At 42.4% G+C, this 22574-nt stretch overlaps 1 protein-coding gene across 10 annotated transcripts in view; it reads left to right on the top strand.

Moving 5' to 3' along the window:
- Positions 1 to 21715, top strand: part of ACOT11 (acyl-CoA thioesterase 11) — a 112588-nt gene extending 90873 nt beyond the window's left edge. For all 10 annotated transcript variants that reach the window (XM_088674021.1, XM_060276894.2, XM_088674022.1 and 7 more), the window contains 12 exons: positions 814 to 915; positions 3734 to 3896; positions 5765 to 5921; positions 7311 to 7430; positions 7865 to 8009; positions 8630 to 8685; positions 14355 to 14421; positions 17757 to 17840; positions 18099 to 18232; positions 18677 to 18808; positions 19107 to 19233; positions 20573 to 21715. In XM_088674021.1, coding sequence (XP_088530147.1) covers positions 814 to 915; positions 3734 to 3896; positions 5765 to 5921; positions 7311 to 7430; positions 7865 to 8009; positions 8630 to 8685; positions 14355 to 14421; positions 17757 to 17840; positions 18099 to 18232; positions 18677 to 18808; positions 19107 to 19233; positions 20573 to 20728 — 1443 coding nt within the window. In that variant the 3' untranslated portion in view covers positions 20729 to 21715. The remainder of the gene's footprint in view (positions 1 to 813; positions 916 to 3733; positions 3897 to 5764; positions 5922 to 7310; positions 7431 to 7864; positions 8010 to 8629; positions 8686 to 14354; positions 14422 to 17756; positions 17841 to 18098; positions 18233 to 18676; positions 18809 to 19106; positions 19234 to 20572) is intronic.
- The last annotated feature ends 859 nt before the right edge of the window (positions 21716 to 22574 follow it).

Raw genomic sequence — 22574 nt, 5'->3', positions numbered from 1 at the left:
ATATGTCCTCAGAACCAGTTATTGTGATATGTTAATATTATGTTAAATGCTCTATTGAATAATAATGTTAACATACATTAATTTGTAAGGTTCTCTCCCCCCCCCCAAATGTAATATTTCTGAAGGGAAGTAGAGCTGTCACTGTTTCTGTGTGGTATCCTGATTGTGATACTATTTCCAAGTCATCAAATTGTCCTTCATAATCACAAGGGCTAGAAACTTGGATTTTAAGTAAAAACGAAAACTTAATAGCAGCTATTCCTGGAAGCTATATAGAGACCACATTTTGCAGGGCACAGAATATGTATGGCCCTGGTTTGTGGAATATTCATTTCCCCCATCAATTGTAAAAGCTTTTCTGTAATTCACAGAAGAAGAACCTATCCAGGCAAAACCCAAACAGCACCCTGATTCCCATAACTTGGCTTCTGTTGCTGGAAAAGGGAAGAATGTTATCCAGGGGATGTCTGGTTTTCATTTTTCTGCCCCAGGGAACAAACTTCTGTGATTCATTTGCTTAGGAGAGCAGCAGTACATAGAATGCAATAATCACACCGCCTGTTCACCTTTAAATATTCAGAAGTATGACTTGCCAAACCAGAGCTAAGAACTAGAACAACACAGAGAGCTATTATGCAGTGCAACTCCTTCAGGTGCTACAAAGCATTCTTTTGAAATATTATCCAGTTGTTTCCGATGTTCCTTTTTCCTGAATGGAAATAGTGGAAGGTTTTCTTAAAATGCAACTAAACTCTTAATTCAGTACCTCACCATCGTTTTATTTTCCTCCTCCCCTCTGGTGATTGTTTCTAGGTTGGTGTACAGGTCAGCTATGAAGACCTGTGCAATGGGGAGCAGTGGAATGTCTGCAAGGCCTATGCAACTTTTGTGGCACAAGGCAAGCCGTCTGCAAAGGTAGGCACAGAGAGTTAAAATCTTCAGTTTAGGCATTTGGAAAAAAAATAGCATTGCTGCTCCATCCCTTCAACCCCCTTTTCCCCTTGAGATTTGCTTTATAGAGACTACCCTGTGCATTTTTAGAGAATGTATAAAGACTCTTGTTGATTGCTTTAGCTATGTTATCACGGTCCTTAACAACTATTTATAAAAATAACACACACACACACACACACACACACACACGATCAGTTTTTATATGGTATGTTGCTGGTGCAGCTCTGCTGAGGTCTAATTTGTAATGTTGAAACTAGGAGAAAAATAAAGGTATTTTAATTCAATCATAACTTATTAGCTGATATAGAGTGCTGCAACACACAAATGGGATAGCATTGCATGGTTTTTAATACAAATTGGGGCACACAGATATAAATACAGATTGCTTTCATGGTGACTTGTACTCCTCCTTCCGGCAACTCCTGCAGCCAAGCTGGTGCCAAAACAGCTTTTCTTTGGACCACATCAGTGTGGCCAAGGGGAGGGTCTTGTCCTCTGGGCAGCCCAGGACCTCCATACATACTGCCCAAGCTTGCACCCTGGAGAGGTAACTTTGGTGCTACTAATGCAGTAGTTTGACTTCACCCTTGGAGGCGCACTCCATTGCCAACAATGATTGTGATTGGCTTTGTGGCATACAGAACTTTGGTTTCCCCCCCCCCAATTTTTTTATTCATTTTGAATATAAGCACACCACATACACATAAAGACAATATCAAACAGTACAACAATAAACAACAAAATACTAAAAATATAACAATAAAGGAAAACAAAAATACAAAAATTTCATACTTATCATTCTTGATTCTTTGCATTGTGGTGACTTCCTCAAGTAGTTCCCCCCTAACTGTGCTTCACTGTAAATCATCCTTAGCAATTTCTATATCATACTTTCAATCATCTTATCTAATTTTAGTCATTCCTTGTCTAATTTTCATACTTAACTCTTATACCTATAAATCCTAAATCAGGCATCCCCAAACTTTGGCCCTCCAGATGTTTTGGACTACAATTCCCATCATCCCTGACCACTGGTCCTGTTAGCGAGGGATCATGGGAGTTGTAGGCCAAAACATCTGGAGGGCTGCAGTTTGGGGATGCCTGTCCTAAATACTAAACATTTTTCTCCCTACAGCCTATAACAACTTCCAAATCTGTTTCAAACCTTTCAAATATTACAGTTCTTTTTTAAATATACTGTACTTTAAATTTCTTCCAATCTTCTTCCACCGATTCTTCTCCTTGGTCACGCAGTCTCCCGGTCAGCTCAGCCAGTTCCATAAAGTCTATCATCTTCATTTGCCAATCTTCCACTGTTGGTAATTCTTGTGTCTTCCAATTCTTCACTATCAGTATTCTTTCTGCTGTCGTGGCATACAAAAAGAAAGTAACATGCTTTTGGGGAATTTCTTCCCTAACTATTCCAAGTAAAAAGGCTTCTGGTTTTTTAATAAATGTGTTTTTCAACACCTTTTTCAATTCATTATAAATATTTTCCCAGAAGTCTTTTACTTTGGGGCAAGTCCACCACATATGGTAAAAGGTTCCTTCCATGTTCTTACATTTTCAGCATTTATTATCATGTGTATGATGAATCTTGGCTAATTTAACCAGCGTTAGATACCATCTGTACATCATTTTCATCATGTTTTCTCTCAAAATATTACATGCTGTAAACTTAATAGCCTTTTCCCACAACCTCTCCCAGTCCTCCATCACGATATTATGCCCCACATCTTTTGCCCAATCAATCATTGCAGATTTCACTTGTTCATCTTTCGTATGAGTGGCATACAGAACTTCGGGTGATTGTGCAGTGGATGAAAGTTATATGAAGGTTGCAGTTCTCTGCACACTTGCAAGGATTGAACATGCTGGACTTCTGCGAAAGCACACCCAGGACCATGGTGTAAATCAGGGGCTGGAAACCTCAGGCACCTCTGCTTGACCTTTGGGACTCTCCTCAGACTGCACACCTCACTGAATCTGCCCCGCATTCTCATTGAGTGCTTTTGCCTGGTCAGAATGTGGATAATGCCTTTTGCTTGCCTGCATCAATTAAAATAGAAAGCTTGTTGCATGCCTGTAATGTACAAAGGTGTTTGAAAAACAAGGCCATGGTGCCATTTCTTGTGAACTGCAAGGCCTTCCCTGACATGCGCACACACTCCCGTCAAAGTGAACAACACATTTATTGTTTTATGCTAGAACTATGCAGACTACAGAGAATATCAGCATCAAAATAGGTAAAATGTGGTTTGGTAATGCTTTGGGCAATCATGGGTATGTCCTGAACTTTTCCGTTCAGCAAGTTTCCAAAGCTAGTAGAACTCCCTCCAGAGTGATTTGTGTACTGCCCCATACTCTACTGGCTTTTAAAGGGGCCGATGAAAAACTCGCTTGTTCTAGTTCCCCTTTCCTTAAAAGGATTTAGAGTGCTGCTTTTCCAGAAACTGTTTAAAGGTTGTTTTATTTAATTATAATGGTATGGTGGTGGCCTGTGAATTGTTTTCGAGTGACTGTTGTTGTAAATTGGGGCTGTCATTGACATACTATATTACCTAAATATTATTTTATGGTGGTTTTATGTCAACCGCATTGTGAGGTCTGTGCCCGAAGAGGCAGCTGGAAAAATACTTCCTTAGCTTTTAGATTTAAAATAAATGGAAGGTCATAGCTGAACTACTTTCTCAGAATGCGGGAAAAATCTCAGGTCAGGATGCTTAACGGCTCTCTACTGAAAGGTACATTTTATGCTGTTTTTCCATAATACACTTAGATCAAGTTAAAGCCCCTGGTTCCTCAAACCGAAGAGGAGAAGATTGAGTACAGCGTTGCAGCTGAACGCCGCCGCATGCGACTGGCCCACACAGAGACCATCAAAGACCTTGTTACTAACAGCCCTGTCCAGTCCGGTACAGAAATCCCCAGGCTCCTTTCAGGTACTTTTTGCTGAGGGGCAGCACTTGTCTAGTACATCAGTCCTGCCACAGGGTTGGAAACAACAAAGTGTGCTCACAAGCAGGAAAAGGGAACCATCAGCAAGCGAACATTGAGAGTTGAAGCTAGCCCTGTATCTGGAGTGTGAGGCCACCACCTACAATTGTGGGGTGGCCACCACAGAATATAGAAGCAGATCTTTATGTAGGTAGACACTGCTATGCTATTATTTTTAGCAGTGGATGGCTTCCTCCCACTTTGTCAGGCAGTGTTGTCTCTAGCAGTTATCTGGTGCATGAAGCAGTATGTATCTTTGACCACATGTTCGCAAAGCCAGCCACAGCTTCCTACCAGATAGATATACAGTGGTACCTCGACCTCTGAAGGCAATCCGTTCTGCGGCGCTCTTCGGAAGTCGAAACCTTCGGAAGTCGAAGCGTCCATTTTGCGCATGCACAGACTGCACGCACGGCAAAAATACTTCCAGGTGAGCGGACTTCGGAAGTCGAAACCTTCGGAAGTCGAGGTACCACTGTACATGGATGTATCCTCCCCCCCAAATTACAGTGTTTACATGATGTGCATTGGGGTTTCCCACAGCGATATTTATGTAAGGTATTCTCATGCATAGAAGAGAGAAGGTGATTGGGTTTTGCTAAAGATGTAATCTTCAATGGCAAGTCAGCCTTGCTTTCTGTGTTGTCCTTGCATTTAGAGCAGCAGCTGTATTTCCTAGCGGATAGGAATACTTGGAGGTTCTGCCAGAAGATATCTTCATGGGTGGCATAGTGCAGTGTTTCTCAACCAGTGTGCCTCCAGATGTTTTGGGACTACAACTCCCATCATCCCTAGCTAGCAAGACCAGTGGTCAGGAATGATGGGAGTTGTAGTCCCAAAACATCTGGAGGCACACTGGTTGAGAAACACTGGCATAGTGGAAGAAGCTACTGAGAGCACATCACTGGCCTGTTGTTAAATCCCTAAGTGGTCACAATTGCTGCAGAGAAGGTGCTCAGCTGCAGGCTTGAAGCCCATATGCTGTCTATGCCATGCTGTTTAAAGAGGCACAACAGTGGTGCCAGTGGTTGTCAGGTGCTGCAGCTTCACCTTTTGCAGAGCTTACCTTAATCATCACTACCTTTTTTTTTAAAAAAAGTCATTAAGCCCCTAACAAAGAAATAAGCACTTTGAACTACTATAGATGGAACCTAGTGGAACAGGAGCGAAGTATAAAGCTTGGGAGTGAACAGAAGTGGAGATGAGAATGAGCCCTGGTTTGTTGCCTAGAGAAGAGAAATTGGCAAGCTTGACGCCATGCACTTTTTGAAAGAGATGGTGTAGAGCAGGCAATGGGGCTCATGGGTCCTTGTTTTTATTTATTGGTTGCATTTATATCCCACCCTTTTCTCCAAGGAGCTCAAGATGGCTCTCCCCCATCCCAATTAATCCCTACATTACAACAACCCTGTGAATTAGGTTAGGCAGAAATGCAGTGAGCTTCATGGCCAAATGGGGATTTGAACCCTGGTCTCTCCCAGTTTCTAGTCCAACACTCTTAACCACTGCACTACACTGGCTGCCACTTGTTTCCTAGCTCCTGGTATCTGCATGCCTACCAGTTTATTCATAATTTTAGACACATCCCAGTTTATCACAAATGCTGACTGTCCGTGGCTTCCTAGGGCTGCATGCTGTAAACAGGAACCATTGTGTCCTCCTTGTGCCAGATAATACCGCAGCAGTTCCTGCCCACTTCCCTGCCAGACTGTGGGTCCCTGCAAATTGGAAAGGGTGTGGGGATTCAACCCTGAGAAGATTGTTCCTCTCCAGACACCTCTCTGATAAAATTGTGTCCTTTTTTTCTTACCAGAGTTTGAGAACAGAGAGTGTGGCATGATGGTACCTGCAGAAAAGACCAGAGTGGAAAGTGTGGAACTCATCCTGCCCCCACATGCCAACCACCAGGGGAACACATTTGGAGGACAGATCATGGCCTGGATGGAAAATGTGGCCACAATAGCGGCAAGGTGGTCTACTTGGTTTGGGGGGAAGAACTAGACAGGATGGTGCTACTTGGCTGTTTAAGTTTGGACCCTGCAACTCCTGCTTCATGCATGGTTAGGACTGGCCTCCATGCGAAGAGATGAGTTTGTCACTATGACGCGTACTCTTTTCATTGGAGGACTTCTGTTCCATCATTTACTAATAACAGAGGTGTTATTACTTCCACAGTTGTAAAACTGTTCTTCAGGAATCATTGAAAGCATTGCTCTCTAACACCTATTTAGTTACCTACTTGCCAAAATTTAACAATGTTTCTTGATGACCATAGGAAGCTGCCTCATGCCGGGTCAGACCTTTGGTCCAACCCTAGCCCAATATTGTCACTACATTGACTGGCAGCATCTCCCCCAGGTTTCAGAATGGGTATCTCCCAGTCTTACCTGGTGATGCAAGGGTTGTACCTGGGACCTTCCGGATGCAGACAGTTGATCTGCACTTGAGCTACAGCCTTTGGTCGGGGCTTCATTGCATTGGCAAAGGTTTAGCTCCTTTCCGTAGAACTTCTGACTAGGCCTGCATAGCACCATAACTCACATTATAGCCAGTTATAGTAACATCCTGGTTTCAAAGGGTATGGACGAGGCATCCTAATGGTTTAGACATCCTGGGTGGTATTTAACTAAGTTTTACTTAGTTATATATTTCCCTAGCTGCTGCAGAAAGGCATCTCCCTTTATGCACTTCACTCTGGCTGAGAGGCTGGTGTGCACAACCTTTGCCTTCTCCCCATAATTAAGCAGATGCGCTGCATCTCTCTTCACTGGGGACAGTTTGTTCTAGCACTGGCAGCCTTCCTTGTGGAATTGTTTGGAGTCCAAACCTTTGAGCAGTGCCAAAGATCACCCTTCACTTTTAGCAGAGACAAGCTAGGTGACACAGTGACACTTAGTTCTGGGGATCTGGATGACATAAGCTAGTGAAGAAGAGAGATGAGGGGAAACTTAAATTGGGCACTTCCCAAGCTTCCCAAACTCCCTCATTTTTAGGGACTCCATACTGCACATTTAAAGTGCATGGCTTCTTGGGTGCTATAGTTTACCCCTCACAGAGCTACAATTCCCAGCACCCTTTGCAAACTAGGGTTTCCAGGGGTCTTTGGGGAAAGCTGTGCACTTTAAAATGTATGGTGCAAACTTGACCTTTGCTGGATAGCCTAGGTCTGACTCTCGCTGTGTCATGGTAAAAATGTCTTGTTTTGTGAATGGAGAACTGATAATATATCTTGTGCGAGAGTACAGCTTACCCATTACTAGTTGGAAGTAGTATTTGCATATTTTGTCCTGCAGAGGAATACTGGTTTTGATTTTTCAGTGCTCATAATATACTCTGTGTGATTCCTCTCTCTTCCCTAGCCGATTGTGCCATGCTCACCCCACCCTGAAGACGATCGAAATGTTCCATTTCAGGGGACCATCTCAGGTTGGGGACCGCCTCCTGTTCAAGGCCATTGTCAACAATGCATTCAAGAACAGGTATTGCCTTTCAGAAAACTTACTTCACTTGTATAAATTAGACCACATTTTGTGATCTACCAGAACAAATGCAAAGTCATTGAACAGGAAGATGACAGATTGAAGTTTTTGGTGTGGTTTTTTTTCTTTTACTCCCTCCCTCCATGTAGCACATAAGAGATTTCACCATTGAGATCTAAAAGTTGTCAGTTACTGACATCATCTGAATGAATCAAAAGGCATAGCTTAACTCGTCTGTAAATAAATAAAAACAGCACTTTTTGGGGGAAACTGCCTATTTAAGATCAATTTGGATAAATTCGCAAGTCCAAAAGAAGCAGAGTTAACAAAAAGGCCCTTTAAATTAGAAATGGAGTCTGTTTCTACTTGTCACAGTTCTACATGCGCTTTGATCTGTGCCAGCTAAAAAATAAATGTCTTGTTCTTAATTTCAGCATGGAGGTTGGGGTGTGTGTAGAGGCTTATCGGCATGAAATGGAAGTCAGCCGAAGACACATCAACAGTGCTTTCATGACCTTTGTGGTCTTGAATGATGAGGGTCAGCCACGCACACTTCCAATGCTAAAACCAGAGCCTGGGGTAAGAAGCAGCAATGGCTTTGAGAGTGATGGATTGTGGTCCTGAATCAAATTTGGTAGCCCTGCATGAACTCACTCAGTTGCACACTGTAGCATGTTAGCCATGCAAAACCAGCTTTCTCTTTGGGGAAACAGCGAAAATGGTTTGCAATATGTATGTGTGTGTGTGTGTGTGTGTGTGTGTGTGTGTGTGTGTATATATATACATATATATATATATATATATATATATATATATATATATACATATACATACATATATACATATATATATATATATATATATATATATATAAACATTAAGGCAACTTTCACCAGGGTGTGGGGAAGAGACCCTTAAAAAGTCTAATAAACTGACTGGAGCATTCTGTGCTGAGACTCTTTTTGCAGATGTTCACTTCACTGTGTTGATACTATTTGTCCGTGGATTCAGCTTTAGTGATGGTCTTTTCTGGCCCATATTTTTTTTACTGCAGGAGAAGCAGGGCAACCTAAACTCTTTTGAGTTAAACTCTTAACATCTGGCCCATCTATTTAGTTTAAGGCCTCGCTTTGTTTGTTCCTATGCTTGCTTCATATGTCTTCCAAATGTCACCCATCCATTTTATATCCCTTTAACAGGATGGAGAAAGACGGTTCAAAGAAGCTAGCGCTAGGAAAAAAATCAGACTGGACAGGTAAGTGAAAAAGTATTATTATTCTGGCAACTTCTTGCATCGCGCTCTCCCTAACTAGGACCATATGTGATTCCTCCTCCCTCTTTGTACATTCCTGTGGTAGAATTGTATTCATATGTTGTAGACTGAAACAATTACGTATAAGCAGGTCTTCCTGCACATGGGGCCCCTGGGTTTGATCCACAGGTAGAGTTTCTGCTCTTCTCCGTGTCTCAGCAAAGTGCTCATGGTGGCGTTCTTGAAAACAGCAGAGGTAGCTGCTACCAAATGGAGATGATTTTGATGGGAAGGAGGTAGGAGTGAGGGCAAGGTGTTTCTTGTGAATTTATCCAAATTGATTTTTAATAGGCAGTTTATTTATTCACAGAGGAGTTAAGCTCTGTCTTTTGACACATTCTGACGATGTCAGTAACTGACAACTTTTAGATCCCACTAGCGAAATCTCTTACGTGCATTCAGAACAGCATGCCTGGGTTTCTCCCCCTATTTCCTTCCCAGGAAGGGACACATACTTTGCACATGCTCAGACACACACTTCTTTTTTTGTAATTACTTCACATTCTAAGGTTGAACTTTGGCTTTGCAAATGGGCTGACATTAAACCTTTGGAATAGGATGATGGTGGGTTGAACAGCACTGCCTGGCTGGAATGAAGTCATGGCATAACTGGAAATGAGGCAAGGCACGCAGACTCCATTTCTTCAGCGCTGGAGTTTTTTATGGGCACTGCTAGTTTGATCGCAAATCTGTTTCTACAATGAAGGCGGATACAAATTTGCTTTTAAATTTTTTTTGGCAAGTGTTAAGATCCTTCGGAATCTGTATTACTAAATTTGATGCAAAATACGCTTGCTGAAAATGTAAGGAAGGAAAGGCAATAGCAAGAAATTCACTGGCTATAATCGGCCCATTGTATTCTGGTAGCAAAATTTGTCAGAAAGGTAAAAAGCTTGGTAGGAACGAAAGTGTAAGTTTTCGTGGAAGAAAGGGAAAGCTGGAAAAAGTGACCAGCAAAGCTCAGAGAAGTGTTCCCCACCCCCATCCTCAGTCTGTTTCTTTCTTCTTCAGCCAGTCCTATTTATAAAACAAACCTTCGTTCAGCTCTGTGTTTTCATTCTGATTCTAGTTTTGCCTTACGGTGACATCAGAGCCCCTTCCAGTTTGCCTCCTGTTATGTCACTAAAACCTCATAGTGTATTTATAGCCTTGTTCTTTGGTTGTCTCTAATTCATAATTTATTGCAGAACACAGACTGAGACCGCATGCATTATCCTTAAGGCCACAGTTCTCGGAGCATTAATGCCAGATCAATGAATTCTCTTGAGAGCAGCGAAAGAAGGCAGGGAAGAATAAAGCAGGCTGCAAGAGCATCATGAACAGTGCTTAGAATGCTCTGACTTAGGGGTTCGTGGCACCTTCCTTGCTCGGGAGTCCCCTCTTCTCTGGCATCTCGGTGGCTTGGCCATTTGTCTCTGTCATTCTCGTGTGCCTGCTAGTGAACCGCAACTACATCATCCTATCAGGAGAGCGTAGTAGGCAGAGCAGTCAAATAATCTACAGGGTAACTTTATTTATCCTAATCATTGGGGGGATATACAAAATGCTTGGCTGAGCAGCAGTGCCGTTCGCTGCAAAGCCTACTTAGAATGAAATACACTTCTGTGGTGGGGAGAAGAGTCAGTTCAGGATAATGTCAGGTTTAAATATGCCACAGCTTCACGAGGTAACTGGTGAGTAGCTGTGGTCTCTGGTATCTGCCTGTCTCGCTTTGTTTCTCTGGACCATCTTTTTTAGGACCCGCCTTATTTCTGTGATTGCAAGTTGTTTAAAATTGTTTTTACCATTTTACTTTAACCTGCCCTGGGACCTTTGGGTGTAGGACAGGTCACAATTTTTCACAATAGTAACCTTTACTCTTCCAAAGCTTTTCTAAAATCTTTATTAGGGGAAAACGTTTTTTTTAAAAGCTAATAAAACATTCTGCGTATGCATACTTATGAGATGCTCATCTCAAAGCTGCATTGTACCTTGGAAAACAACCTTAATTTGAAAACAATATTACAACAAAGTTTGTGTTGCTCTCCACCCTTGTGTGAAAAAAACCCCACAAGTCAAAGAACTAAGAACTAATGTGGACTTTGTATTTCATATGGGGGCAGCAGCAGTAAAGAATCTATTTTACCTGCAGAAGTTACCATATTCAGTTCTGCAGCTTCTTCATGCTGAGAAGGGTTCCCTGCCTAAAATCCTGGATGCCTTGCTGCCATTTAGTATGAACAATACTGAGCTGGATAGACCATTGGTCTGACTCTCTATAAGGCAGCTTCCTATGTTTCTGTGTACTGGTGTAGAGACTAAGGCCCGTGGCTTCCACATCCTTGCTGGTAGCTTAGCTCTCAATATCCTGCCACACAGAACTCTCCTGCAATCTGTTCTTTGCCCTAAAATTCATTCTAGACAGAGCACATGCGTAGAAACCACAGAAGGCCCACACCTCACCTCAGACCTGCCTGCTGCCTGCTAGTAAGGGTTCAGAAGTGCATGTGTAATCCTCACCATCAATGCAATGACCAGATTGTCACTTGGAGAGCCTCCTCATGTTGTCTGTGGTGGATACAGAGAAAGTGGAATAAGTCCTGATTTCTGTTACGGGGCTGCTTCACGTTCGATATTTCTTTTACCCACAGAGAGCCTTCTTCCGGGGAAAGCATTTGTAGTACACTTGAAAACCACACGGGGGCCTGTTGGGCTGTGATTAAATATATTTGGAAGCCACAGAAGCTCAATAAGGCACTTGTGCAACTTTCACCCTCCTAGGAGTGTAAGCGCATATATGCCCCCCTTCTACTGCCACCTCACCCTTATCGGGGCTTACCATAACACTATCTTGCAACTGGTGGGTTGTTAAGCAAAGTTTTGGCCCACACAAATGCATGACATCAGCCTGGCCACCTAGCTATGGTGCCTGAGTGGAAGGGAAGGTGCTTCAGTTATGGAGCATAAAGCATATTCGGGAGAGATGGTCTCTGCCATTACGAACAGCTTTTTTTGGTCATTGAACTGTTTAGATCAGGCATCCCCAAACTGCAGCCCTCCAGATGTTTTGGCTTGCAACTCCCATGATCTCTAGCTAGCAGGACCAGTGGTCGGGTAAGATGGGAATTGTAGTCCAAAACATCTGGAGAGCTGAAGTTTGGGGGTGCCTGGTTCCATTACTCTTAAAACATCTGCTCTATTTGCGTGTGTGAGAGAGAGACTGCAAACATACTGCATCTTGGAGGTAGCATTTCTCTCTCTTTTCAGTACTGCTGCAGGGGGATCAGGTTGGTGCATGCTGAACTGGGCTGCCCTCAGTCAGGGAGGAGAACCTGTAGGCCTCCAAATGCTGTTGGACTACAACTCCCACCATCCCTGCTGGTTGGCCCACTGACTGGGGATGAGGGGAACTGGAGTCCCAACAGGTTTCCCATCCTGTCTCTAAGTGATTTAAAAGGGGTTGTTTAGATTTTCGTCCCAAGATCATGATTTCACTTCATCTTGTGTTAGGGCTGGTCTTGCAAGCTCCAAATCCAGGGAATTTATTAATAATATTTGTTTTTAAACTCCTAAACACACAACACAAAGCATTATTTGATACGAAACACAGAATAGAGCTGTAACTGAAGGCTTGCAATCTAAATAGTAATGTCTGTAACTTACTAGATAGTATCTGACCAACTGTTATGTTTATGATGCTGGGACTCCATGGGTGCCTTTAAATATAGGGGAGTAAGGAATACGAGCAAATTCCTTTTCTTGAGAACTGGTATGCAAGTGTGCATTTTGTGTATATACCTGAATCTCCTTGTTCCACAAAACCTGTGGACTTTGTTCTGTCTGAGCTCCTCTTCCTAATAAGTTTAAAATGTCTCTTAAGTCATATGACTTGCCAAGGCAAGACCTCTTGTTATTGGGTACTTTGGACCACTTTACCACTTTACTCTGTCATCTTGAAGGTCATAGATCAGTTGTTATCAGACAAATCTCTCCTCCTCCTCATTTCCTTATCTTAGGTCCTGATAATGAGATTGTATGGGAGTGATACAGTTGAGCAAAGAACAAGAGCATCTTGTGACTGTCAGTGCCCTGCTGTTAGCACTGAGCAATTTTTCTGTCACTTGAGTCCAAGGCTACTGCTGGTTCTATAGCGGAAATGCACTCTGCAAGCTGAGTCAGGCACACCATACTAACCAGTTTCTATTTCCTCAAGCCCCTACATTAAATCCCATTACATTTCACCTGTGTGCAGCAAATCCTCTCTGAAAATAGACCCAAGTTTAATAGCAGCGTCTAAATTTGAGAGATGCTGTATCCTGTGTAAGGTTTTATTTTAGTGCAATTAGGTGATACTTCTGACTTTAACCCTGCAACTAGGGGAAAGGAATCCAGGGCACTTGGGGGATGTGGCAGGAAGTTGCATAAGTAGTTATTCGCAAGTGGGCCTCTTGATCCACATATGAAAGAAGTCAGTAGATGCGATTGTAGTATGTTAGAGCAAACCTGAATGTGATTTTCTCTAGGTGTTTGCCTGCCTTCACTCCCTAGCACCAGCAAAAGGCCAGAATGAACCAAGACAGATTTTGCCAAAAATGGTTGCAAGCAAAGGAATTCACTTAACTGAAAAACAAACCCCAAACTATACCTTGAATATACAATGTGTCCCAAACTAGAGATAAAAGGTATCCCAGATCCTAACTAGCACAGTGTTCCCTAACACATCTATAATCTCATACTTGTTCTCAGCTGGGGAGTCTTTGATTTGTTCCCTTTAGACGGACTGAGAATAATTAGAAAAAGGAAGATTTCTCTAAAGAGGAAGGCACACATCCCTCTCTCTTGATTTGCTGTTTGTGACCACCCACTTTCTACTCAAACCCTCACCCCAGCTATCTCAGATTTGCTTTACTTTCTTTAACAGCCACCAGCCCATTTGGGAATAATACAAAAAGAGAGAGATGTTGACACCACTATCTTGTGTAACTAGCTTGCTCTAGAGTGCCTCGATTAAACTGGCCTTGTGAGCTCTATTCAGGTATTCTCCTCCTCATATGATGAGGAAAGTAGAGGTGAACTCCTCTGTGTGTCCCTGTGCTGCTCTTGCTGTCCTCCAGGTGCAGGAACTCGCTGCACCTGTGGAGCCTTCCTGTGCAATTTAGAGTCCTGATCATGCAGGGAGGCACCGTGAGTGCAACAGGCTCCTGCTGCAGTCAGTTTGCTCTCCCAGTGTGCAGAGAAAAGTGGGCATGCGGCACTTTGGGGGCCAGCCACTCCCACCCCCCTGCTCTCCCTCATGTGATTCTAATCTAATTTCCCTAAGAGTATTTAACCTTAATCAATTCTATAATTCTGTGATGACCATATAGCTACCTTGCCCAGTGAGTCTCTGTTGAACCACAAGATTTATTCTCCCTTCCTCTGCAGATACCTGGATTCAGTCTGGTGGCTAATTTAAAAGCTATACTTAAAAAACAAGACAACCTATTTCTTTTAGATAGTATCTTTGGAAGGTCACGTTCAAAGCATACTTGCCATTTCCTTTCAAGTGCCAATTTTACGAGGAGCGTTTTTTAATTACCTTTTGTTGACAGTCAACATTCAGCGTAACCAATGCATTCATTTCCTTTCTGCAGAAAATACGTCTTTTCCTGCAAGCATACAGAAGTACCTTTGTCTGTGCCTTGGGATCAAAGCAATAAGGTAAAATAAACATGGAGGCTTCTTGGTGCTCCACAAGTTGCTAACATCTGCATCTCAGGGGGCCTTTAGACTCTTCCAAAGCAGGAGGGCCACATTCCCCTTGGAGCAGCCTTCCAGGGGCCACATGCCAGTGGTGGGTGGTGCCAAAAGCAGAAGTGTGCAGAGCAATGAATGTGAATTTTACCTTTGTACAGTAGACTAGTTTCGCCGCATGGGGGCATCCCCCCCATCAAGTAAAACAATAGAAATACTTAACTGACCAAACACGTTGGTTATGCCCCCCCCCCAACAAAAGTCCTGCCCTTCCCTAACAAAAATCCTTAGTTATCAGAAAGTTCATTTGATGGGTGGAGAGTGGACAATAACCCCTTCCCCCATCAGTTGATCTGCACAAATCAAGTTGGTGTGTGTGTTGTACAAGTGTGGGTGTGCAAATGGGAGGTGCCCATTCTTGGACATACTCATCATCTGCAGACTTCCCTGAGAAGGTTGACCAAGGGGGACTGCCGCCCTCAGGCCCCCAAAACTTAACCATACCTGCCATGGAACTTGTTTGTGCATCAGGTGTCTTAATGAATAAGGGCTCTCTTGTGGGAGTGAACTAGAAATGCTACTCATGAGCAAAGATAAAGTTAGAAAGCTTTGTGTGTTGGTGCAGAATGGTAGGAGAGCCCTGCTGGATCAAGCCAGTAGCCCATCTAGTTCAGCATCCTGTGGCTAACCAGGTGTTTTGGGGAAGCCCAAAACCAGGACGTGAGTGTAGTAGCGTTGTCCCCACTTGTGATTCATTGGAAACGGCATTCAGAGTCATACTATCTCTGATATTGGAGGTAACATAGCCATCGCAACTAGTAGCCATTTTCTCCAAGAAGGAGACTGGAGACTCCATGCTTTTGTGTCAGAATGCAAGCTGGCCTCCAGGTAGCTTCTATATTGGCTTTCCAGCCAGACATGACATTTTGCCTGTACCTTGGGAAATTAGATATTTAGAAGCGGACATGTGTCTGTTGCTATGCAATCAGGACAAAACCCACTGAAACCTTGGCTGGTGATTAAAGTTAGAGGATTTGATTTGTTAAACCCATGGTTTGCTTTTTGTTTGCTTAAAATATTTACTTATACCTCCTTCAGCCTGACAGCAGGTCTCTCAGGCAGCTGATGCAAGAGAAAAGTAAAACAGAATAAACGCAAGAAAATATCATCACATTTCATGTAAACACTCGTTCTCTCTCCCCCAAAGGCTTTCATAAACTTCTTAATACCTTCAGAAGGCTATTTTGGGCCTTGCTGGGAAGGAATCCCATACTTTGAGTACCACTGATGGAAGGCCTTCAGCTTATTGCCCTCCTAGCTTGCTTCCAAAGGTGGTGGCACTCAAAGCAGAGCTTCTGGTGATTCAAAAGCAGAGCTTCTGATTGAAAATCTACCTAGGTGTTTAAGGAGACGGACTATTATTTAGAATGTCCTCATCCCAAGTCACTTCAGGGTGACTGCTCAAAACAAATTATGATGAATGCTCAACAAAGTTTGGGGGGTGGTTAGGCAAAGCCAGCTATTTATTCAGTTCAGTATTCATTCTGATTTGTTTGTGAGGACATTACATTATTTTTCCATCACTTGCCTTGTCTCAAAAACAGTCCCAAATTGGGAGAGAAGCTGGTTTGTTGTGCAAGACTGCCAAATCAGCTTTAAAAGTTAAAACCAGCAGTGAATTAGGCCTGGAAACCAACTAGGAGCCAGTGAATAAGTTTAAGAACAGTGGAAAGAGTTGCTAAGATGTATTTCGTTATCAAAATGTGAACAATATTTGGCACCTCTAGAATTCCACCATTCCTTAACAAAGAAATACACATGATGGAAAGTAAATCAGACTCTCTTGCCTTAATATATTATGCAGGTTAAGGGGTGGGAAAGAGGAGGACCCTTTACAATCTTTTTGTGGAAGGAAGTGGTTTTTTAAATATGATGTGAATATTTTGACAGGAACTTGGTGATACTAGATGGTATAAAGGAGGTTCCACGAAGTATAGGGCCATTTGCGTGCCGAGGTACCAAGATGTCCCCCCAATAACTCACACAATACACCATAAATTTTGTTTAAGGGTTTTTTGCATTAATTTTGGCCACAACTTTATTAAAATACAAATCAAATGTGAGTGGTTGCTTAGTCATTGGTTCCCCAGCCATCTGTCCCCCGCCTGGGACAGATCTGACCCCTCTAACCTAGTAGAGGAGCCAGTAAGTAAGCATCCCCTGAGAGAGGGCGGAGCAGGGGGCACACGCCCTTCATATTGTCCTCTCCCCAGATGCTCCCCGTGGCTCATGCGTGGTCCTGTCCCCTAGCAGGGTTAAACAGACAAACAAGTAGAGCCCAGGATTCCTTTAACAGAATACTTCTATATGGCAGCAGCAATCACATGAGGGTCAGGCCCAGCCAAAATCCGTACCCCTCGACCAATTTATTTGAACCAATGACTAACTGCAACCTTACAAGTTGTGACTAATTGCAGTATGGTAGGCAAAAACCACCTGACACCAGCCAATCAGTCAAGTGGAAAAATTCCTACCAGGCCCCTGAATACAGGCGACCCCGTGACAGGCACTGCAAGGTCAAAGCAAGGGGCCTAAACACAGCGGAGGGCGGGAAATTCAAAGCAAGCAGCAAAGAGGAGGCACAAACCGCTTCTTAAGCTTAAATAAGACTAGAATTGTCAATCACGAAATTGCAACAATTAAAACTCCCCAGCAACAACCAACCCTCCAATAAGATACAACAGCCCTGGGACATCTTGTTAACCCTTCCGCAACCCATGCTCTCCCCTATAGTGAGAACCTGCTTTGCCAGAGTGGATTTTTTTTGGGGGGGGGCAATTGGAAATGGAAGAGGAAGATGTATTTATTTTTGCAAGCTTTATTATCACAGAGTCCTCACTGACTCCTAGCACTTGACTCCCTGCAACTTCTAAAGAAACTCTATAAAGTCTGGCTAATTCTGCTAAAAATTTCCGAGACTTCAGAATTGTGAAATCTCTGGGATTAAAACTATGTCATGGAACTCCATGTCAGAAAGAGCATATAAGCCAAAGTTTTAAAGTGGAATGATGTCCCCATCACTGTCTTTTATTTCTAGAGCAAACGACATGTACTAGGACCCTCAATACTTTACAATAATAGAGAAAAGTTCACAGCAGTCCCTGCCCACCAGTGTGTAATTTAATAAAGATAAGAGGAACAGTGAGAGGAAGTAAAGGGAAAAGGTCGTGCTGGTGCTGGACACATTACAATTAGAAGCTCTTTGATGGGCTATTTTCTTGTTTGTTTGTTTTTAAATGCAGGTTTACCTGAGTTACAACAATGTTACTGCACTGAAGACATTAGTAGCAAAGGCCAACTGGGTGCTTACATCCGAAAGAGACAAGGTAGCTGACCCCATCCTCAAGCAACTGTTCAGTCTAAAATGCAAAACATGTAGTCAAGTATCCAAGCATTTCATCCTAGTTTATCTTTGTTGTGGGAGAAATCATGGTTTTAGGACTGCAAGCACTATTTTTTTTGTTCTCGTGAATTGTGCATACAATGAAATTTGCTGGGCTACATTTGCATTGAACTGGAATGTAGATATTTTTTGTTGGAGGTGCCCTTTTTTGTTTTAATCACCCCTGCCTTTGCTTTCTAAGGTCAAGATGTACACACTGGAAGAGGACAAATTCCTCTCTATCCGAATAGAAATGACCATCTGCATTGATGCAATGCAGGCCTTTCTGCTGCTCTCGGACCTGCGACACAGGCACGAATGGGACAGCCATTATGCGTAAGTACTTTGGTGGTTAACAATTGCCTTTTTAAGGGATGGTGTCCCCAATTCCCATTCTCATAGTTTAAGAGATCTTTCTTCTCATGTAGTTAAAAACAAACAAACAAACCCACAAGCTGAGATTCTTGGAATAGTAGATTCTGTGCCCAATGCACATTCTTTTCTGTGCTCATGTAGAATCTCAGCATAACTCAGATCCGAGGTTATTGAGCTACTCTACCAATGATACTAGACACAGTACCAGGCCTCCTCCTTTATGCCCTCACAACTTTGATCACTCCCAAAACTTACCCTATTGGCTATTGTTGCTCTTTATTGTATACAGCCTAAGTTGCGGTTGCACAAATATAAGAACCTAAATAAGGTCTCCTTGTCAAAGTTCAGATGCGAAAGGGCAATTGTCATCTCCAACTGTTCACCTTCTGATTTCCCTTTTTGCAGGAGTTCTGAACTTGTCCAACAAGTTGATAAAGAGGACATGATCTATCATGTTGTTAGCCATACTATGAGCGAGGAAAACAAGCCTCAGGACTTCGTCATCCTCGTGTCACAAAGGAAGCCTTGCAGCAAAGGGTATGTGGCCAAGCATCTCCTCTCCACTGCAACTTCTAGGGCGTCCGTTCCGCTTCAGAGATGGTGCACACATATCTGTAAAAAGACCAGTGCCCAGGTGGCCTTTCAAAATCTCTTCTGCAAACTTCATTTCACCAGTTTTGAACAAAAGCTAAAGGCAAGAACTAGGCTAGCCCAGGGCAGGTTCAGCCTATTGAGTAAAGCGGAACAAGATTTCTTTGGGGGTTGTTGTGGGCATGGTAAGCAGAGAGGGAAAAGTTCAGTGCACTTGTTCTAACTGGGTTTCCTTTCTTTCCAGTGATCCATATGTTGTAGCATTCAGATCTGTCACACTGCCAACACATCCAGCAAAACCAGAGTATACCCGCGGGGAGACCTTGTGTTCTGGCTTCTGTATTTGGCAGGAAACAGATGAGCTCACCAAGGTAGGCATTTAGCTTTCTAAGAGTGCAGCAGAGGAATGAGTGATAGTGGCTCAGTTTGGACATGGATTATGGGGAATGTCCCATGGATCCCCTTTCCTACTTACGCAAGGATTCTGCTCCATTTCCAGGTTTTGGGCACCAGGTGAAAACTTTTCTCTATAACAGTGGCTATTGGCTGATTAAACAAACTACGGCCCTTTAAATGTGTTTGTGGGGAGTGGGGTTATTGGTTTGTTTTTGTTTTTTTATTATGCATTTTGTGTTCTCATTTTGTATTTTTAAGTTGTAAACTGTCCTGTGATCTCCAGATGAAGGGTGGTATGCAAATTTAATAAATACGATAATAATTTGCCATGATTTCCAACTAGGGACAAACCATGGTTAGTGCTAAATTCCAAACAATGGTTTCTAAATTCATAGTTTGGAAGTCAGCACTAACTGTAATCTGCCCAGTTTAAGAAACCATGGGAAACTATGGTCAAAGCAACTCGGAAATAGCGGGGGCAATGTGGGCTGGAAATAGTGGAGGCTGGGGGCTATGAGCCTCTGTCCTCCAAATTGGTTCAGTTCCCAGGGATGTATTTTATAGCACGAGTTCACCCTATTTGTTCTGAGAGTAGCTTTGTATACCAGGTTACCTTTATAAAATGTCATGAATCTTTTTTTCCGATGTTAGAATAGATGCCGTTTGTGAAATATTGAGACATAGCAAATCACTTGCTGTGAATTCCTTTTATGTACCATTGGTTAACACAACACTTTTCTCTATGCAATCACATACACCAATGTATTTGGGAGTGGTTGTGTGGGAAAAGAAGTCAGGGAACTGCGTGTGTGCACCAGCTTTTAGTATCTGCCCATTTCTAGCTCAAAGGTTTTTCTGTATGTAGGTTTTTGTGATTCAAAATGGGCACAAATCCTTAAAAAAAAAAAGGAGATGCACCACCGGTGTAATGGTTTGGATTGAGTTTGTGGGTTGCTATTCCGGGATTCTTGCAATAATCTCCAAAGATGGCTCAAGATGTTCTGATGCTTATGGCAGAAAATCCACATGGTGTCTCTCCTCTAAGCTGATACACACCCCCACAGATGTATACTAACTAGTTGCTTGTTTGCTGTCCTTCCATTGTACCTTGAAGCCAGCTGCTGCTTTGGATTCCTCTAAATAAACCAATGTCTTGTGCAAGTTAGGAATTAGAACGGAGTTCAAGGAGCCAAAGGTCCTCTGACATTGCTGTCAACTATTACATTGAGGAGGGACACCCATTCTTAGTTTGAGGTCCGTAAACTGAAGCCTTCCCAGGAACTAATTGATGGGGTTTTTTTATTTTATTTCCAGGTGTCATATTACCATCAGGCCACTTCAGGTGTTTTGGCCTACATTACAACTAACATTGCTGGCCTCTCTTCAAGCTTCCATTCCACCTTTCAAGCCTGTGAACAGTTCCTCCAGAAAAACAAAGACAATCTCTCGGTTGGGCTTCAGAATCTTTAGTTGTATAGAAACCAGTCCTGTCATCTTTGTCTGACAATGAGCATTGTTGTAAATATTGAAATGACAGCTCAGTGTATGTGATAAAAGGAGAGGAAAGAAACAGGTTTATTCAAATGCACAAATTGCACAGCCCTCACTTGTGCAGGGAAGTCACTTTTATTGGCTTATGATCAGAATGAAGTTTTTATGCAGTACAATTTAATGATCAGTAACTTAGCAATCATGTTTGCACTTTAGGAAGTAACTTGTTCTGATCCGTCCTGGGTTTTACATCTCCTTAATTGCACCTGTGTTGGCTTCTATTGAAGCCTTGTATATATATTTGATTGGCAGAGAAATGGGATGTCAAGAAAAACTTGAAAAGGGACTGTTTCTGTGTCTAGAACACTAGATGGGAGAACAGCTTTCAACTGAAAATCAGTAGCTTAAAAATGACTTTTCATATAGAGGTGAAACGTTTTTTAAAGTGCTTTTTAACCAAAGCTATTGAGCTTCACAAGAATTCAGAACAAATTCATTGCAACAATTGTTCGTCATTGGAAGAATCTACAAACTAATTTTTGAATTGGTGGAGGGCATTCTTAACTACCTACAGTGCACATTGCACAAAATCAGCACAGTATTAAATCATGTCACGTTAGCTTTTCTTCAACCATTATTTAGTATCAATGTGTCTTTCTTGAATGTTGGAAGTTTTTTTATCATCAGTCTGAGCCTGAGGGAGATTAAATTATTTTGCCCTGGAGGTGACGTCCTTCTCATGTAAAAATCATTCAAACTTGCCCTTCTGGTACTTGGAATGGAGGAGGATGAATAATCTATTCTTTGATCCATAAACTAAGTACCTCATCTTCTGTTTTACTAGGTGGGTATTTTCTCTTACTCTTTTGTAGCAAAGTTTGCCAGTTCTGGTTTTGAATCTTTTTGACAGAGCTGTGGGACTTTATTGACATTTCTCTCAATAAAAGAATATTTAAAAATTTAAAAGCTCCCGAGTTTGCATTTGTTGGTCACAAACTGCTCAGGTGCTATTGGAGGCTATGATGGCATGCCTCCATTTTATAATTATATATGTGCATGTTAAATTCTCATTTCACGCTCCACAGGGCTTAGCGCTGACACTGTTAAGCACATACATATATTCCTGGGTTCTGAAGCTGCCCATAACATGGGTGGTACATCAGGGAGGCTGTTAACTCTGGTTAAGGATTGGTTTACATGCTTCAGCAGCAGAGCTGAGAACTGCAGTGGATCTCTTTCTTGTACACGAGATCACACTGTATGGGTAGCAGTTGTGTAACAATGTATGATATGGTTCCCCAAGAACCACTGATGTCTGCCAAAGTCAGCCTGCTTCTAGGATTTTCTTGCTTTCCTGCACATGTATGTCATGCTTCTGCATTCACATTATGCAAGCATGGAAGCTGAGGTCAAATACAGAATTCAGTACCTTGGGATTAATTTTTCAAAAAATCTAGTTCCTAGTACTTTGAGGTCCAGAAAGAAGATGAAAACATGCAAACCAATCAGTGTGAAAGAGAACTGAGCACAACTTGTGATGGTTAAGGTTTAGAAGAAACTAAACAATTTAGTCAAGAAACTGAACTATTTTATATTCTCTATCAGCTAAAATGGGACATTTTAAAGAAATCTCTAAAGCTACTGAATTTTGTAATGTACAAACCCGTTGGTGATGCTTCAGCCATGTCCTCAGAACGTCCACCTCCACCGTCTGAGAATGAGTTTAGTTCAACTTCATTCATTTGTCAAGTTATTGTGTGTCATGTCTGCCTTCTCTGCTAACACTAATTTGAAAGTTGTCTCAGCCAAATAGGATGGCATTTCC

Source organism: Zootoca vivipara, chromosome 7 (genome assembly GCF_965207765.1).
Source record: "Zootoca vivipara chromosome 7, rZooViv2.hap1.1, whole genome shotgun sequence".
NCBI classification, from domain to species: Eukaryota; Metazoa; Chordata; class Lepidosauria; order Squamata; family Lacertidae; genus Zootoca; species Zootoca vivipara.
The sequence above is the reverse complement of the archived record's forward strand: the minus strand, read 5'-3'. Positions and strand labels throughout refer to the sequence as shown.